The sequence below is a fragment of the Pezoporus occidentalis genome, unplaced genomic scaffold, assembly GCF_034315485.1.
Source record: "Pezoporus occidentalis ecotype Australia unplaced genomic scaffold, CSIRO_AGI_Poc_V1 ctg10, whole genome shotgun sequence".
NCBI lineage: Eukaryota > Metazoa > Chordata > Aves > Psittaciformes > Psittacidae > Pezoporus > Pezoporus occidentalis.
In genome coordinates, this window is record NW_026912779.1 from 2,066,887 (window position 1) to 2,085,155 (window position 18,269).

The 18,269-nt window shown below is 38.0% G+C and overlaps 1 protein-coding gene across 16 annotated transcripts in view; it reads right to left on the minus strand.

Moving 5' to 3' along the window:
• Positions 1–18,269, minus strand: part of CCDC88A (coiled-coil domain containing 88A) — an 81,981-nt gene that overhangs the window by 36,394 nt on the left and 27,318 nt on the right. For 15 of the 16 annotated variants that reach the window (XM_062609278.1, XM_062609288.1, XM_062609269.1 and 12 more), the window contains exons 5-14: positions 16,911–16,980; positions 12,245–12,303; positions 11,407–11,490; positions 10,723–10,863; positions 9,440–9,609; positions 5,930–6,011; positions 5,254–5,412; positions 1,705–1,851; positions 824–968; positions 138–322 (exon numbers count right to left, since the gene is read on the minus strand). In XM_062609278.1, coding sequence (XP_062465262.1) covers positions 138–322; positions 824–968; positions 1,705–1,851; positions 5,254–5,412; positions 5,930–6,011; positions 9,440–9,609; positions 10,723–10,863; positions 11,407–11,490; positions 12,245–12,303; positions 16,911–16,980 — 1,242 coding nt within the window. Of the gene's footprint in view, positions 1–137; positions 323–823; positions 969–1,704; positions 1,852–5,253; positions 5,413–5,929; positions 6,012–9,439; positions 9,610–10,722; positions 10,864–11,406; positions 11,491–12,244; positions 12,304–16,172; positions 16,396–16,910; positions 16,981–18,269 lie in introns of those variants that run through there. The other variant, XM_062609225.1, reaches the window with a different exon arrangement.

The window sequence follows — 18,269 nt, forward strand, 5'->3', positions numbered from 1 at the left end:
GGTTTTCTTTTTTTACCATAAATTTACAAACACTATTCAGGCTCCATTAATACTTTACCTAAACCAACAGCAATTCATAAAACAGCAAGCAGCATCAAGTAACTCATACACAGTTCAAACCAGGCACTGATTATTACCTTTTTGCTAAGTCTTTGGTTTTCTTTTTCCATTTTCAGGATCCTTGAGCTACTGCCTTCTACTGAACCCACTGCACTTTGTAGTTCTTCCACTGTCTTCAGCAAACTTTGGTTTTCCATTTCCAACTTCAGTAACCTGCTTGATGTCAGTTCATTCACTTCATGACCAAGTGATTTCTGTGGCACTGTAAGAGAAAAACACCATTAAAAAAAAGATTACTTATTACCTCGAATTCTTGGGACTTTTCAGTTTTAGGCTTAGGGGGCTGAAGATTTTGACAGTCCTCCAATGCACTCTTGGTGAATAGGGCTAGTCAGGATTAATGACCCACCCTCCTCACCCAACAGTTAACACTGTAGATGCATGAATGGAAATGTTCTACTCATCCTGATGCTCTTAATTACAGCAGAGATTTGTCTCCTGCAACTGAGGATATATCTCTACATTTCCACAAATAATTTGTCTGGATCCAATGAATGACCAAGCACGCTGTGTTGGAAGGTTCAAAACTCTTGCCATAGCTACCTCTGCAAACAATTACTCTGAAAAGCCTTAAAAAGTCTTTTTTAACTTGGAGAATAGTAAAGCAAGATAACTTAAGATCTGTGCTACAGAATCCAGGACCTTAAATGAGCTTCCAAGTTTTCTATTTTATCTATGAAGTTGCAAGTATTACTAGGTTTACCTTCAGAAAGTTCAGTAGTCCTATTTATCTGTTCAAGTTCCCAGCCAAGATGCAATGATTCATCCATACTTTGTTTCTGGGCCATTTCTAGAGTCATATTTTCCTCCATGAGTTCCTCAATCTTCTTCCTGTCCATATCACGCTCCTTAAAAGGTATTTCACATGTAACATTAGAAAAAGGATGTCTCAACACACACAGTATTTTAGTATCAAGAATGCCACAGAGAAAAGCAAAAGTGCATTTTCTGGTGTCCTGACACACAGGGAGTGAAAAAGTATGGAGAACTTGCAACTAGCAAAGAAAATTACACAGAGAAGAACCTCTGTTTAGCAGAACCTATGGCAATGATTACTTGTTTCTTTTTCAAAGTTCACTTCTCTGCAACTATCAGCAAAGAAAGCATACAAAGTATACATGATAATGTATTTATTATAATATGTAATATATCAAATTGATTTTATATTTTAGCATATTTACTTTTTGGAGTAGAACTGGTTAAACCCAGAAATTATTTTGGGAATAACCTTCTGATAAATATGTCACTATACTGCCAGCATTTGAAATCTGAATAACCTCTTGCATCCAAGTATTTAAGTGACAACACACTATCTTCACATAAAAAACCAATGGATCCTGTCATATTTACTAATGAGTCTCTGTAACTCTTATCATCATATTTTAGCTATTACGCACTGTCTTGCCTTTAGGAAGATACTGCTTTTGCAATTTTTCCTCCTCTATAATTCCTTCTCTATAAATTGTTACAGTAATTCAAGACATTCCTTCCTCCTCTCTCCCACTATTGGGACTGGAAGTTCTTCTATTAAAAATGGATATGAAATTCAATGTGCATCAGTTGTCTCTGCCATCCTCCACTTACCATCTCCATATCATGTAATTTAGCTTTTAACTGTAGATTCTCTTTTTCTAACTCGTGTAATTTATCAGAACGGGCTCGGGTCCCCTCTAACTGGTCTTCCAACATTGTCTTTGTTTCTAGCAACACTTGATTGTCTTCCTTTAACTCCTGCAGGAATTAAGCAACAAGAAAAAACTCACAACAGAAGTATTTCCTTTCCACACAAACGCTGATACACATCATAACTGATAACTAGCCTTAGAAAGCTTGCGCTAAAACTATAAGATTTATTTGGAAGCTGTAGTAGACTATTTAAATAAAGCCCCCATATTTAAAGCAATTTCACATAACTAACTTATGAAATCTTCATTAAATGTAAATTTTACATAATTTAAGAGAAATTAAATAGTCCCTAAAGCACACAGGAATAAGTAAGGTGTTCATCAATCAAACCATAAGTACGTCTGTGATTTGAGATGTGATCTGGAAAGATGTATTGCACATATATGGACTACAGCTAAGCAAAAGACTGACATCAAATATAAATTACAGGTGTCAGGCTCAAACAAACAGAATTACTTCACACACCACTGAACTGAATTGTGGAGCTTGTTGCTACATTATTGTGTAGATGTAAAAGGCTTACATGTATGAGAGTTAAGTTACCTAACTCGTGCAAGAGAAGGGCAGAAAGCCCCAAAGTACCACCTCTGAGTGTGATTTTCCTAAGCTGGAGGCTGGAGAGCACAACAGGAAAGCACCATCAAGTGCTTGCCCTTTCCTTTTATTCTCCTCTAAGCATCTGCTATTGGCCACTGTCAAAGACTGGAGGTGGATGGAGATACTCCTTCTCAGTCCCTAATTTATCTTATCACACTGAACTCCTTAGTCTTTGATTTGCAGGCTATGGAGGATAAAACTTGAGAGTAATTTTTCTATAGGCCATAAATCAGCTTTACAACTTACTTAAGCCCAAAGTCAGGACATGATGCTGAAATGCAACCGTGTTCTTAAAATACAACCACAATCAAAGGTCCCAAACGGCTTTGATTTATGTACATAGAGGATTTTTTAAATGACATCTGATGAAAATAATATTGGGTAAAAACATATAGCTGGCAATTTTACTCATGATCTAAAGACAACTTTTCACACTTCAGCTGCAAACTCTGAAATAAAGATCAGTGAACAGAACACAAATATTTATCCTTCATACTCCTCCCTACACAAATATTAACTTATAATTATTATTATGAAGCAAACCCAACTAATTAACATCTGTCTCCATTCAAGCATGCTTGAAAAATCAGAGCTTAAAAGCTGTGAAACATGTAAACAAATTTTAGGGGGTTTTACAGTTTCGACATGTTTTCAGTGATTTCAAATCCTGTACACTACTCTCTTTTCCTTTACCGGGTTTTTTAAACATATGCATTCAGTCCCTCTTACAACAGTAGTAGATACGATCACGACTTAGAAAGTCATTCATGTCAGATGGTTTTCAAGTAGCTCCTACACAAAGGTGTTCTAAGATGCATTATTAAGCTCATGCTAATGCTTACCACTCAAGAGTACCTGATTTTCCAACAGCCCCAGGTACGCTAAACTACTGCATCATGTAGGTAACAGCCAACAAACTTTGAGGAAATTTGGGAACATAAATCACAGCACTGGACCTTTATCACTGAGCTCGTGCTGAACAGCAACATCTTGTTTAAAGTATGTCGAGCACTGAGAAAAGATCCACAGCTGGAATGTGGTTCCCAGCCTGTGTTTTTAAGTGGTGTGTGAGGGCAGGTTTGGAGCCTCCTAAGAATGGATGCTTCAGTGACAGCTACTGAGGTATGTATTTGGTATATCTTGAGAAAGCTTCTTCCAATTTCATCAGATCATTTCACATTACATAGTAAGATGGTAAAATTAATTTCCACAAGCAAGGCTAAGAACAGGTCATCTTGAAAATAATAAAAGCCTTGGGAACCATGACATTTTAACAACCTCTAACAACATCTTGACCTGCACCATGCACCTATCTCTCAGTACACTCCATTGTTAGCTTTTTTTACATTGCAGTTCCCTTGGAAAAACTCTCCATCTAATTTTCCATTAAAAAACAAGTAATTCCCATACTGCTTGGTATGCTTTATTTCTCAATAAAGCCACTAGAAATTTTAGATGAAGGATCTACATTGAACATCAAAAATATTTGGGTTTTGCTTTGCAGTCTTCCCCTTCTCATTATCATCAGCTTGTATCAGTAGTAGCTATTTCATGCTGTGACATATGAAGTATACATTCATTAAAGGTTTCAACTCATTCTAGAGGATGCTCTATCATTGGTCATTAGTATTATGACATTTTTCAGATGCAATTACTAGATCATTGGGGATATTGTATCATGTCTAGGCAGCAGTTCAGTGGGAAGAGAATCTGGAGGTTATCACAGATCACAATGTTGAGGTGTTGCTTTGGAGTTCCTACACTGGAAGGTGCAGAGAAAACACAGAATTCAGAACTGGTAAAGCCATCATTAAAGTATGAAAGGCTGCTGTAAAAAGCTGCTATAAAAGGCTGTGGACACCTCATCACCCAGGTCCTAAAGCCCTGGCTAGCACCAAGCTTTTATTTGGAGGGGAATGGGTATATAAAAAATACCATGCTTAAAGCAGAAGAACTGAATGAACGCCTGCGATCCTATCCAGGCCCTAATCCAAGGGGCCACATTAAATGAAGAAGTTATGTACAGATATTCCATGCCACAACCTAGCCTACTATCTTGGTTTTGCTTTTCAGTCTTTTTGACTCTGAAGAAAGGGCTTCATACCAGTATCTCAGCAACTACATCTAGGCAACATCATATTTTTCCAACAAGCATTCGTTTCGAGTCCTTCCAGGTTTTCTAAGAGTTTCTTTTTTTCAATAAACACCTTGAAAATGCCTTTAAACTTACATTAGTTTTGACTTCCACAAATGTTTCTTTCACAAATTCTGCCGCCTTGACATTCACCCAACAATTTGGCCATTTACAGGCAGAATTACGGCCTGATAAAATCCTGCATGCTGATGACTGGTTTCCTAAACTCCTAATTCATGACAGAACTGTAGGTGCCTCTTGGCTGGTATCAGTGTATGTCTTTTTAGTATATTTTACCCATGGAATGCAGTCATCCTACACTTATTTATATGTATAGCCACTATTTCCTCAACACTTGGAAAATTACCTTCTCTTAGAAGACCCGCAAGAGGAGAAATGAATTATCACATTTATAGCCTAATTTTAAGTAATTCCTTCTTGGATTTCTCAATATCCTAAACAGAGGCTCCTACTGATCTTGCTGGCTTAGAGCTAGGGTGAATACTGCTGACTTCAAATTAGACTGCATGCCATTAGACACAGGGACTCTTCCCTAAAAACTGTTACTTATCACAAAGACTGACTATCATACATCCCAGAGCCAGAAGCTGTGACGTTGTTTTTACATCCCAATGTTTCAGTCATCAAAATAACTTTGAGAAAGCCAGACCGAACACAAAATGATGGTTATTCAGTGGGTTTTTTCCTTACTATACCTCCACTCTAGCTTTGTAGAACTCAATATCATGCAGCCTCTCTTTATAGCGGCCGACTTCACTTTCAAGCTTGTCGACTCGAATTGCCTTCTCACGAAGGGCATCTAATTCATCTCTATACACTCGGGCAGAACGGGCATCTGAGAGTAAATTCATATTCTAGAAAATACAAAAACACAGAAATTAAAGGCAAGAATACTGGGCAGTACATGCTGAGGGGTAATATGTTTGCTTCAGTACTTAAGTTGGGGTAATGCAGGGGGATATACATTAATACTGACAAGGGTAAAGAAAAAAACGTGTATTTTATAAGTCAGATATAAGGAATAGTTCTTTACTGTGAGGGTGATAAGGCACTGGAACAGGTTGCCCAAAGAAGTGGTGAATGCCCCACACCTGGCAGTGTTCAAGGCTAGGTTGGACGGAGTGTTGGGTGACGTGGTTCAGTGCAAGGTGTCCCTGCCCATGGCAGGGGATTGGAACTGGATGACCTTAAGGTTCCTTCCTTCCAGCCCAAGCCACTCTATGATTTGATGTTCAGAGTGCAAAATGAAGAAATGCATGAAAACATACTTTCTAAGACAAAGAGAGGGGGGGAGGAAGGGGAATTGTTCTGGTGGTGGCCACTTTTTTCTCCCCCTTTTTTTGTTAAACAATACATCTGCAAACCCTGTACCTCTTGCTGAAGTCTCTTTAGTTCAGCTTCCATCTGCTCAAGCTCCTGCTTACAGTCAAGCAACTGCTCAGTCTTTTCCTCACTTAAAAGAGAAAACACAAACCAGTTGGATGTAACTGCAAAACGTGGTTAAACATCATCTCATTTGACAACAAAACGCTAGGATTTGTGAGTGTCCTGGGTTCAGCTTAGGCTAATTTCAAAATATACATTGAAAAGGTCCAAATATTTCCCAGGAGAACCAGACAGTGACCGCTGATACACCCTGTCACAGAGCAGCTAAAGCCAACTCACAAAGCACCTTTAGATTCTTGTTATTTTTCCTAGGGAGAAGAATGAAGGTTTTCAGATGCCTTTATCCATTAAAAGAATGAGGAACTTCACAACCTTAGTTTTATGAAATGCTTAATGCATTTCAATTTTATGGAAACACCACGGTGTCTGTTTTAGTCTATGGAGATCTCTGTAATAAGAAAAACATAGAATCCTACAACTTTTACAGGACTAATTCTTCACTTTCAGCTTCTCAATACTCAACAAATGAGCTCATGAAACACTAAGTGCAAAGGAAATATTCAATTCTCTCAAAGACATGGAATACCCAGTGTTCAAAGTTCAACTGCACCTCACAACAACCAGTACTCACTGTTGAAAAAACCTGCCATATCCAATAGTTCAGATCTATCAAAGATAGACTGCATAGTCAAACATGTTACTGTATTATTTAATGTTCTGGAATACAAATATGAAACAAAAAGGAGGAAATAAGAGAATTTAATGGATTGAAGCATACAATACAATCTAAAAGTCATCATACTAATGAAAAATATATTTGTTTTAAACAAAACTAGACCAGTTGTTTTTAAAAATGAGCCAAATCTCACCATGAATTATGTTTCTTGACAGCCTCCAAGTATACAAAGGTTCATCTATGCATAGCTGACTGTGCACAGCAGATACCAGAGCTTTCCCTCTGCATCGGTGTTCAGAAACCATACAGGAATACAAATGTATTCTCTGCTATGTTAGATCACTGTAACTTTCCTATTAACATTCATATTCCTGTATTGTTGTTCTCCACAGAAAGACACAGGATGCAATATAGAAAATTAGGTGTGCAATTTCCAGTTCTGGGGTTTCTCTATTACAAGCCTCAAATAGCTGTTTTGCATCCAACTGAAAGAACCATCTTTACAGACCCTTTGTATGAAACTGTATTAGCTGCAGTGCCTCTTAAACCAGGTTCATTGCCAAAACCAGATTATAAATAGGTTTTCAGCTGAACATTTTCAACTCTGGAATGAATCTAATTTTAAATTTATCAAATCCACTCAGCATTTAATACCAAATGCCACATACATAAGTTAATTCATCAAAGTCTAGTATTTTAAATATACTGCTATGCATAAAGGAAATTTATTTACGAACTGAATTCAAGTAGAGTGCAAAATGTGAGATGTTCTGAGCCATCACTGGTGCCCTAATTGCATGCTTCAGCTCCAGACTAGAGAGGATTGTACTAAATTATACAGAGCATAGCAGTGTGCAGTGTTTAGGCTATCTATTAACTGTCAATCAAACTAATAACAGCAATTTTTTCACTAATTTTCTTGGTGCAGCTGTTTATAGAATATCCTGGGCGGGCTCATTTCAGTAGACACATAATAATACAGACATCAGGAAAAAAAAGAGCCCTATCTTTTTGTCCTCTATTCTTCATGAAGACCAGGATGTAGTGGGGGAAGGGGATGCTCTGAGTAAATCAACCAGATACTTAACCCAGCCAGCTAGAGATGATCTGATCACAAACGCTGCTAAGAGCAGACCAGTGAGCTGGTAATTGACTTCTGCTACCTTCAACTTTCCATTTAATTCTACCAGTTTCCTCTCTCCATGAGATATGATGGATTGAAAGAAAAATCTCTTTATTTATGCTGTTTCTAAACTATATCCAGCTGTTTTACATACTGAATCTCTTCAGATGTGATGTTTGTATTTTAAGTTCAGATTGCACAGACTTCTGCTAAAACAACATTACACATTGCTATAGGGAGAAACAGGTTCTCCACTTGACAGTTACTGTTCTCTAACGCTTCACTACTGCTCAGATTTGCTTCAAGACTATGAAGACAGAGTAAGTACCCACTTACTCAACTATCTTTCTTCATAAAATACCAGGGATAAAAGGAGGTTTTAATGAAAATGTGAAAAACAAAGACCTTTGTTACAACGGGACTAATTTTTCACTTGGATGAGGTGAAGGAGGGGAATATACCCCTAGCTAAGAGGTCACCATCAGTAGGAAAATAGGGCAAACCCTTAACTAGATGAATGTAAAAGCTGGAAACTGTAAGAAACCATAACTGACCCAAGCTATGGAATTTACTCCTTTTACAAACTATATATTCCTTAAACATAAATGACCACCCCTGACAGTAAACTTAAGGTCTGTTTCACTGCATCCGGGTTTGCAGTGGGTCAAGAGATTCAGAGGAGTTTGGTTTGCAGAATTCCCTTTCTTTCTTTCATTTTTATCTGTAAAGGGGCATGGCACTCTACAGTTTTCTCTGTAGAGTGAAACAGCACTGAAGGACATGAGCAAACAAGTGTTGTGCAGACAAGGGATCTTCTACACAGAAAGAAACAAAGAGATGGGGGACAGGAAATTAATGATAAATTCTTCCTATCTGCAACAAGTGAAGATGTTTCATAAACCATAAATGAACCACAGATGACTATTTCTTACTCTATTTCCAACAAGAAACAGGTAACTCAATCATGCTGCTGATCAGGAATCGCTACAGCACAATCTCCTTTTAAAAAGGATGTTTTTGTCACTAATCCTGGAATGCTGAAGACACATCTCTTGCTTTCAGTCCCTACCTGCCTGCGATGTAATTGTTCTTGAGTGTCACCCCATAACTGCCTCAAGTGCAGAGCTATTGTCTTAGAAGCATATATAAACACAGATACATTAAAACTACAGTCAGACAGTCATTAATGGTAATGAACAACAGAGGAAGCACAAAGAACTTGCCTCTGAAACAACAATATGGAGGCAATATGTAAGAGAAGAGGCAAGGCTGCATTAGATTAGCCGTTTTTCTAAAAGACAAACAGTTTATGTAGAACAAAGAGCTCAGTACTGCATTGTAACATGCTCAAGGGATTGCTCAAACACAGTCAGTTCAGAGTACAAAAGGCACAAAATTAGCACAGCACCAGTTCACTGATTTCCATGTGTTTATGGTTAAAGCATTAATATAATTCATAAGACAAATTAAGACAAACACAGATGAAAAGTTGCATTTGTCACACTGGTCCCCAGATATGTTCACATTATAAACTATGCTTCCTGGGGTGCAGTAAGCAAAAAAAAAGCATTTAAAACTGTAATTTAACACCTGAAAGAACGAAGGATTTGTCTAGAGGGAACTACTACTGTGTGAAATAAACAACATTTAAATCCCTGTCATTCTGAACACACTCCTGTGATGTACATGTACTCACAGCTCTTGCCTAAGCCTTCTTATCTTTGCTTTGGCATCTGCTAGCTCTACTGAGAGGTGCTGTCTGCTTTCAGTGCGCTTCATGCCAGGAGATCCACAAGGTGATTGTGCTGCTGATGCGTGAGGTAGGAAACGGAGACAGTCCCGTTCTTCCGAGAGTTCTATGATAGTCTAAGGAGTTTTAAAAATAAAGAGATAAAGCAATACAAAACTGCATTCAGAGAGCCTTTTATGTCAGAAACTGCCATAATTCACTGCCTCAATTAATCAAAGAATAATGGAAAAGTTTTGCCCTAGAAGAAGTCAGAAGCCCTAAAACACACCTCTGTTCCTAAAGCAAATCAAAAGCAAACACCTCTAACAGTACCATTTGACTGTTCTTAAACTACTCATATTTCACCTTTTAAGTCCACAAAACTATCAGTGCTCAGAATGGATTTGGTCATGAAAGGGCATGAATTCCTTGAACATGAGGATAAACATGTATCTCTACAGAAACTGGTGTTCAGTGAGCAACAGCATCCTTGCCAAATGAGTAAAGCATCAGCCCTATAGGAATATTCCTAGTTCATCCTATACATAAAGGTGTTATCCTAATATGAAGATCTCTTGTATTTTAAAGTTACTTTTCCTTTTTGTTGCAGAAAAGCATTACCACACATTGTCTGGCCTCACTGTCCAGTTTCTGTTTTACTCATTAAGGCTGTGAACTGGACAGACAGTTGATGTCAAAGGAACATTTGGAATAACTGGAACATGAACATATCCACACTCTACTGGGACCACCATAAATTGCAGGTTTTATTTAATACACTTCTGTTTCTTGATTCTCACACAGAACAGTGACTGTACCACATGCTAAGCTTGTAAAAGCTCCTTCTCCTAGTACGGATCCTGCTCCAGTTCAAACCTGTATAACAGGATACAGTAATGTGACAGACGTCTTTCAGTGAATGGCCTGCAAACTGTTTAGTGAATCCTGGAAAGTTCAGCTGATACAGCTTTGGATTTTCTGTTTCTAGCTACAGAGGAAGGTTATTTAAAGTTGTTACAGACTCTGGTTACATGGAGAAGATCATCTGCTATGACCTTTCCGAGTTTGTCACAGTATTCAACAACTAGTATGCACACCAACTCTACCTGAAACAGCTTTCTGGCAGTAAGGAATCCTTGCTTATATATGCTAGCAGAACACATATTAAACTATTAGTTATAAAAGTGGTAAGCTGGATCATCTTAGAAGAATTTCTGATACTTCTCTTAAGCAAAAAACCACATCCATACCTCTGAGTGCTCATCTCTTTCATCTATAAGCCTTTTTAAATGTAATGCCATATTTTTCAAGAGAGGTTCAACATACTCTTGTGTCAGTACAATGACATCCATCCACTGGAGATCAAACACATTTTCCTGATTATGAGTTACCTGCACGGAATGAAATGGAAGAGAAAAACCATTCCCTTTAAATTATGAGATAGAAAGGAAGCATAAAGAAAATAAGGCTGAAACTTTATGGGTTAAACTCTCTAGACAAGGTATGGAAAACCATTTAAAATAGATTAAACTGTAGGAATGGAATACTTCAAAGTAGCACCTTGTACTTCTACCAAAATGAGAAGCAAAAGGTGACTATGACTTAGTATCTATTACATAGCACATACATGGGATTAGAAGTATACTTTATAAATAAATTTGCACATGACAAATTCACTAAACTACAATAAGAATTTCTTGGAGCAACAAACTTGCTCCCTGGTCCTGCTTTAACAATGTAGGCCAAAAACCCCTCAATCATGAAATGTTTCTGTGAACCACGTTAAAAAATGAGGGCATTTTTGGCTTACTAAAACCACTTGGTATACAAATCACATACTTGATTTACTTGGTTTTGAACAAATGTGATTAATCTTCCTACAACACAACATTCCACCTCCAAATAAGTTAAAAGCACAGAAAACCCCAATATACCTCTTGAATATGGGCTGCAACAGCTGCTCTAGTGTCAAAATCCAGACCTTGGATTCTTTCAATAAATTCTTCCTTTTTCTGACACTAAAAATAAAGACATCTATTTTATATACATTTTTACATATATACCTGTATTTTCATTCTTCCTTTGCATATCTAAGAGCTAAAATAATAAAGCTGACACAATATCACATTACTGAATTATTATCCAGTAATCTTGTAGACCAATAAATACTTGGTTTATGCCGTGTTACAGTAACTATAACTTTCAACACTACCAAAATTATAAAGAAAAAACAGATATTGAAATGGGGCAAGGAAGAGATTTCTTAAAATAGACACTTGTTCACGTTTTATGATAGTGAGTTCCACAGGAATTTTTTCAGTGTCCTCCTTTAGTACTCAATTATTTAAGTCGTTATGAACATATAACTGGCTCTATTTTTTTCACTTTAATTAGCTGAATGGTACAAATTTCCCTAATAAGAACATCAGCTCATCCAAAAAGTTCATTAAATACGAGAAACACTATTAGTAAGATTTATCAGTAAGATAATTGGAAGTAATACTTCACCATTTTCTTCCTTTCCTTATGGCATCAGGTAAATAACAATATTACAATTAATCAATTAATAACTATTAGAAATTGTACATAGAGTTTGCTATATTTGTACAATAAAACATGAGATGCTGTAGCCGTTTTAACTGTAAGATCTGTATTTTCCAGGAAGGCAATAGTACCAATACAGAAAGGAAGGTCAAAGCATTAAAATAGTACGAAAAGAGATCTGTAACACTTAAAACTATTTCACACAGACATCAACATCATTAAACTTACCTGAACTGCACAACCAAGTAAAAGCAGAAGGAGTTTTTTTATTTCTTCGGTACCTGGCTCTAAGAGGAAAACAGAACTGTAAGAAAATGGTAGGCGTAAACTAGGAATTTGAGCTTCCTGCCCTACCCCTCAGAAAACACCAGGTTTTCTCTTTGTTTTCATGTAACTTATGATAACCTAGTTTACAAAGCAAAAAGATGAATAAAACCCCATTTTGCCAGCTTTCAACTCAGTCCTTTTTGCCATTCAACTGCCAACTTTCAGTGTTAACAAACAGCTTAACAGCCATAACATCTTTAAGTGGAAAAACCCACAGCATTTCAGCCCTTTGTAAGGCAGAAGTTGTGAGTGACATTTTCAGAAGTGCTCTGGAGACCTACAATCACATTTTCAACTGTAATCTCAGATATCTCAAGATAGTTCTAACAAGTACTTCAATTATCTGACACCCCCAGGCTGTAAGAGTTGGGTGATGAGTTCATTTGAATTATTTTTAAAGCTGTATTAGAATCTGCACATCTAAAAATCAAAATATATTTCCACATCTGGCTTTAAGCATCTTAATCTCCTAAAGAAGCTTAAGTTAAAGGACTCCGTTTACAGATTACAGTGAAGATGTTTCTTATTTTTTGCATTTGAAACATCCTCATCTTGCTACTACATATATGCTGTATCTAGAATGTAAATGCCATAAAGCAACCAATTTAAGGATGACAAAATAGCTTGGGCTGGTTGGAATTAAATTCTATATGCTCACATATCATTTAGCTTTACTGAAACAGAAAACACTATCCATGTGGCTATCTAGGAATAAAAAGACCCTAACAGGATCCTTTCTCCAATATAATCTGAGTTTCAGCCAGTAGTTTATTTTCCTGTTAGCTAACCAGACAAAAGCTATGCTCTCAAATATAATAATGCTGAGTCTGGCTAGAAACCTGACTTCTGTTCTGCAAAACTCTGTGACACAGCTGGTATAACTACTCCTGATACCAAGAGTCACACTCAGTCCAAATACCAAACAGCGAATGTCTAGCATATAATAAAGTATTCACAGTCATTCTGGAACCTGATCTAAGTTACTGAAGTCCCTTCTTTTGAAGGACACAGCTGGTAATCACAGACTATCTCCAATGATCGCAAGGGGTAACAGTTGGACTCAATGATCTTAAAGGTCTTTTCCAACCTAGTTGATTCTATGATGACTATAAGCATCAAAAAGAAAACTCATTGGAACCTTCTTTCTGAAATGGCAACTTGCAATCTTTTTCTACACTTGTCAACTAAGGCTATTTTGGATGAACCTCCACATGAGATAGATGTAACTATTCACTTACAAGCAAACTGTCTTTTGCTTTGATCCACAGTATTTTGCTAGCGAATTAAATGTCAACTCCTTCTCAAAAAGTTACAGATATGAGGCAATCTTGATCAAAAGAGGAAATTAAAAAGAAATCAAGAAAACACCTAAAAGGACATAAAACTCAATGTTTATTACTAGCTTTCAGTGAAGAGTCAAGCCTGCTGCCGTAAAGCAGAGATGAAAGATAAATGTTAAGCTTCTCCACCTTCCTTATGGCTCCAGTTCTGTGTGCATTATAATATTAAGTATATTTCAAGACTGACTGAACCTGCTTTTGTTAGAGGGAAGTGTGTATAATCCCTATGAACATGGAACTTTTAAGTTTTCCAAAAGAGGTTTGTCAAGTAAATAGGTTACAAAGAACATGAGCTCAAATGGGAGAGCCTTAATCATTTATAGAGACTTCTTGCCTCCCAAAGACTCGTGCTGGGAAGCTTTTTGCACAGAAACAGAAAACATCAAGGAACATATTTCATCAGAAGCTCACTACTTCAGCTAAAGAAGGGGAATTCCACCTGGCTGCCTGTCTTGATCAATGAAGGTTAACCAGGATACTGCAGTTGAAGGAATCCATCCAAGCATCTCGCATCCTACATTCATTTATCCTAATAAATTCAGCACTTCTTTTCTCCTTTTTTTAAAGCAATCCCTGAACTCCTCCTTTTACACTCTGCTTCAGCATCTCTTGACCACCTTTTAAAAGCCTACATGAATATTGTTTCCATGTCTCTCCCCATATTGCCTGAGGAAACATGGCAAAATACTGAACAACCTCAGCTTCCCACTGTTACCAAGCATCTTCTATGGTTTTCTTCCTTTTTTTTTTGTCCCCATTACAAATACAAAAATAGATCATTCTCTCCCACACCCTCCAAGTTGCTACTTGAACTTTGTCCCTATCCTACCCTGTCCTCCTTTGATCTTCCTTGCACTCACTCTTATCCCTGACTTCCATCCCCTCTGTAGCTGTCCATCCTCCTCAGGCTTGCTCCCTCAGAAACACAAACTTGTTTTAATCCTCCCTCTTCCCCCATTAAAGAACATTCACCTTGTTATCTTCTTTCTCCTTTTCCTCTGTAATTTAACTTCACATTTACAGTCACAGTCTGTAGCACTTCTCCTCCAGTTCTCTCCTCCAACTGGCTTCCTGCCAATTAGCTCCACTGAAATGTTTCCTGATCAAGTCTCTAATGACCTCTTTTTTACACCACAGCTCAAATCTAGCATTCTAGCTGCATTTTCCCTGGTTAGCCAACTGCCTCTGATACAGCCAAACACGTTTCTCTTCCTGAGATCGTACCTGCCCTGGCCTTCTGCAATTTGTCATCCTCTGGCATTTCTCTAATAATCATTCCTGAAGCGCAAAGGGGAAAAACTGGGAGACATCCCTGTGAAAAATCACAGCTACAGCCTAAGCTTTAGTGGACCAAATCCAAATCATTATCAGAGAATCGACTTTTACTATGGGGACTGGCCTTGGTGCAATCAGATTTGCACAGCAAGTCTCTGAAAAGGTCACTGAGGTTTGATTTCACTACACTTCCCACCAAAGGAAAAAGCTTTAAAATCCCTGTAGGGATGAGGCCCACTTCAAGCTGACACTGCGAGAGCAGGCCTAAGTTTCAAAGGGGAAAGGTTCTGGATGGCACCCAAGAGACCAGGTCTATCTTCTGATTCAGATCAAACTCTCTGATGAACCCAGGCAGGAATCTGAAACATCTTCAGGAATACTGTATGTACACAGCACTTCTTTTTCCAATATGTGGGCTATGCTACAGTAAAGTCTGTATTTTCTCACAAATCCAGTAACATCTCCACAGGAGAGCAGGGCATACACCAGCAGAGGTTCGAGCTGCCAAACCACAAAAGCTGCATAGACTTAGCTGAGGTCCCCAAACAGGAAGAAGCCTCTGTTTTCATGACTAAAGAACAGATTTCTATGTATACAACTGATTACTGCATTAGCTCCGTGGGGGTTTGTAGTGCATTTTAAATAAGACTTCATCTTATACGATAAAATATTGTTAAGACAAGTTTTGTTTCAGCATCTTGAAGAGACTAAAAAATATCACTGCAAAAACAATACTATGACCTGGGGTTTTTTAATCTGTTTTTCCACTAAATCTGGTTTCTAGGCAAAGCCATGAAGGCTTTTGAAAACCTTAAGAAAGCCTGGAATCAAACTATAAAAGCACAATGCATTCTATGCTTTTGGAAAAGAAGAGTCCACATTCACACTTCTTTGCGCATATGACAGACTACAGCATCTACACATAGAGAAACTTAAAAGGCTGTGACCTCTGAAGCAAAAGCAGCAATATTCAAAAGCAGCAAGTGAAAAATCAAACAAATCAGGATACCTACAGAAATGGCATATATGCAGATGAGATATGGAAAGTATCAATGTTATGAACCCTGGAACTGAAAAGCAAAGTAACACAGATGGGGCTTCTTGCTCATGAGAAGAATCTTGTCCCACATACACAGAAGCATGGCATATAAGACATCTTAAATGAATAAAAACAGCCAGGGGAAGCTACACAGCCTGTTAGAGTAGTTCCTAACCTCTCTGCTGAGGTGCTAGAACATCAGAAGTAGAACACCTGGGACACATTAGACCCAAGTAAATAAATTCTGCCCAATCCATAGTGGCTCCATGCAGGCCAGGTGTGTCTGCTCCGTGCTTCTGGAATTGAGAGCATGGTGCAGAGATTCCCAAGTGGCTGTGGATAGTCAGCTGGGTCCACACAGGCTAATTTTCTTGGTCTGAAAATTGCAACTCTCAGAGCTGGAAGCAGAGAAGGTGGGAGCATGGAGAAGACAGTATCAGTTCAGGGGAGAAAGCAAGAAGGTCATTGCAATATTTTTCAGGTAATGATGCAAGAGAAGCAGGAGAGTTTTGGGGAAGGAAAAACAAGGATTAGGACTTGGATCATGTGAGATGCATTGAACTGCTTCTTCTCTCAGGGGGGCTCAGGTAAAGAAAGTTGAAAGTGTGGTAACTGGGAACACATGAAACTTATACTTTGTTGTCTCAGTGGCTCACTGGTTGCTTGGGAATGCACTTCCTTTCAGTATAAATCCTAATGACAGCCAGTGCTGAGGTTTGGACAGAACACATTATTGTAAAGTGTGGACCTCGGTGTGAACAAAGAAAATGTTACTCATCATTATGAAACCCCTTATTTGCTACAAGTATTTACACAACCTTCTGTTGAAAGGCTCAGTCCTACATGAATGCTATTTCCAGTGAAATGGTATAATAAGTATGTGAATTTTCATCTGAGTTAAAACCAAACTTACCAGAAAAAGGATTCTTGCCAATTATTAATACATTTGGCAAAGACATCATGATCAGCTGCTGCAAATTCTCCTACAAAAGTTAATTAAAATATTGTTTTAATCATATGCATTGAATAAAAACAAACATCAAATACTAACCATCACTGAAGAGAAATTACATTACATACACTGTATTACATTAAGTAGTTTAAAATGTTTCCGGTCTTAATACACACATGTTCAATACTTAATTATTTGGACTCTAATTCAAAAGAAAAACAACAAGCCAAACTTACAACTATGAATTACTTGTACAAAAGCCTTGTTTCACTGGTTTGCAAGATCATCACAACATTGTAAAACCCTTTCATGGCAATGAGCTGGCTAACGGATCTTGAGTCAACTACAGCCCGTGTCTCAGAAGGTAGCAAACCCCTTTAAGTTATGAGTGATCATGTTTCTCTTGCTGGCTCATTGATATAAGATTTATTTTATTGGCTCTCAGTTCCATTTACAGTCCCAAAGATCAATTTCCCCTATTTCATGTCTATTGTCTCAGTGGCCCTGCCAAAACATGGACGTGAAAAGTAGGGGGTTTGCTGCAGTTATGCTGGCAAAATCCTAACTATAAAGGTACAAACCCTTATTTGCATGATCAAGCAGAGTTTAGTTTGCTCAAAGCAGCAGCTCTGCCCACCTATTCCACAGATTGCATCAATGCATAGCCCCTGTCAGCCAGTAGTGGCTGTAATCAGGTCAAATCCCCAGTCTAGACAGAGCCTAATTCTTCTGAAGCAGAATGGTCTTCCTCCTGTTCCCAGATGTTTATTCACAGCAGATGCCATCCCATCAGCAGCTTTTTGTTTTTCCACAGTGACATTCTCATCAACAGATAAAATGTCCATATTCATAAGCAATGTATTCCAAAACCACCCCTTTTTTTACATCCAAAAGGCACAAATCAGGTGTCATATTGTAAACTAAAAATCTAACCTAAAAGTCAACTCATTTTGTGCCAAATTTGAAAAATGACAATATTCTTGGAAAACACCTGTAGAAATTATCACCTGTAATATCACACATACCTGTATATCAGTTAGTGTAACACACAGAATCATAGAATAGTTAGGGTTGGAAAGGACCTTATGCTCACCCAGTTCCAACCCCCTTGCCATGGGCAGGGACACCTCACACTAAACCATGGCACCCAAGGCTCTGACCAACCTGGCCGTGAACACTGCCAGGGATGGAACATTCACGACCTCCCTGGGCAACCCATTCCAGTGCCTCACCACCCTCACAGGAAAGAACTTCCTCCTTAGATCCAATCTAAACTTCCCCTGTTTCAGTTTGAACCCGTTACCCCTTGTCCTATCACTA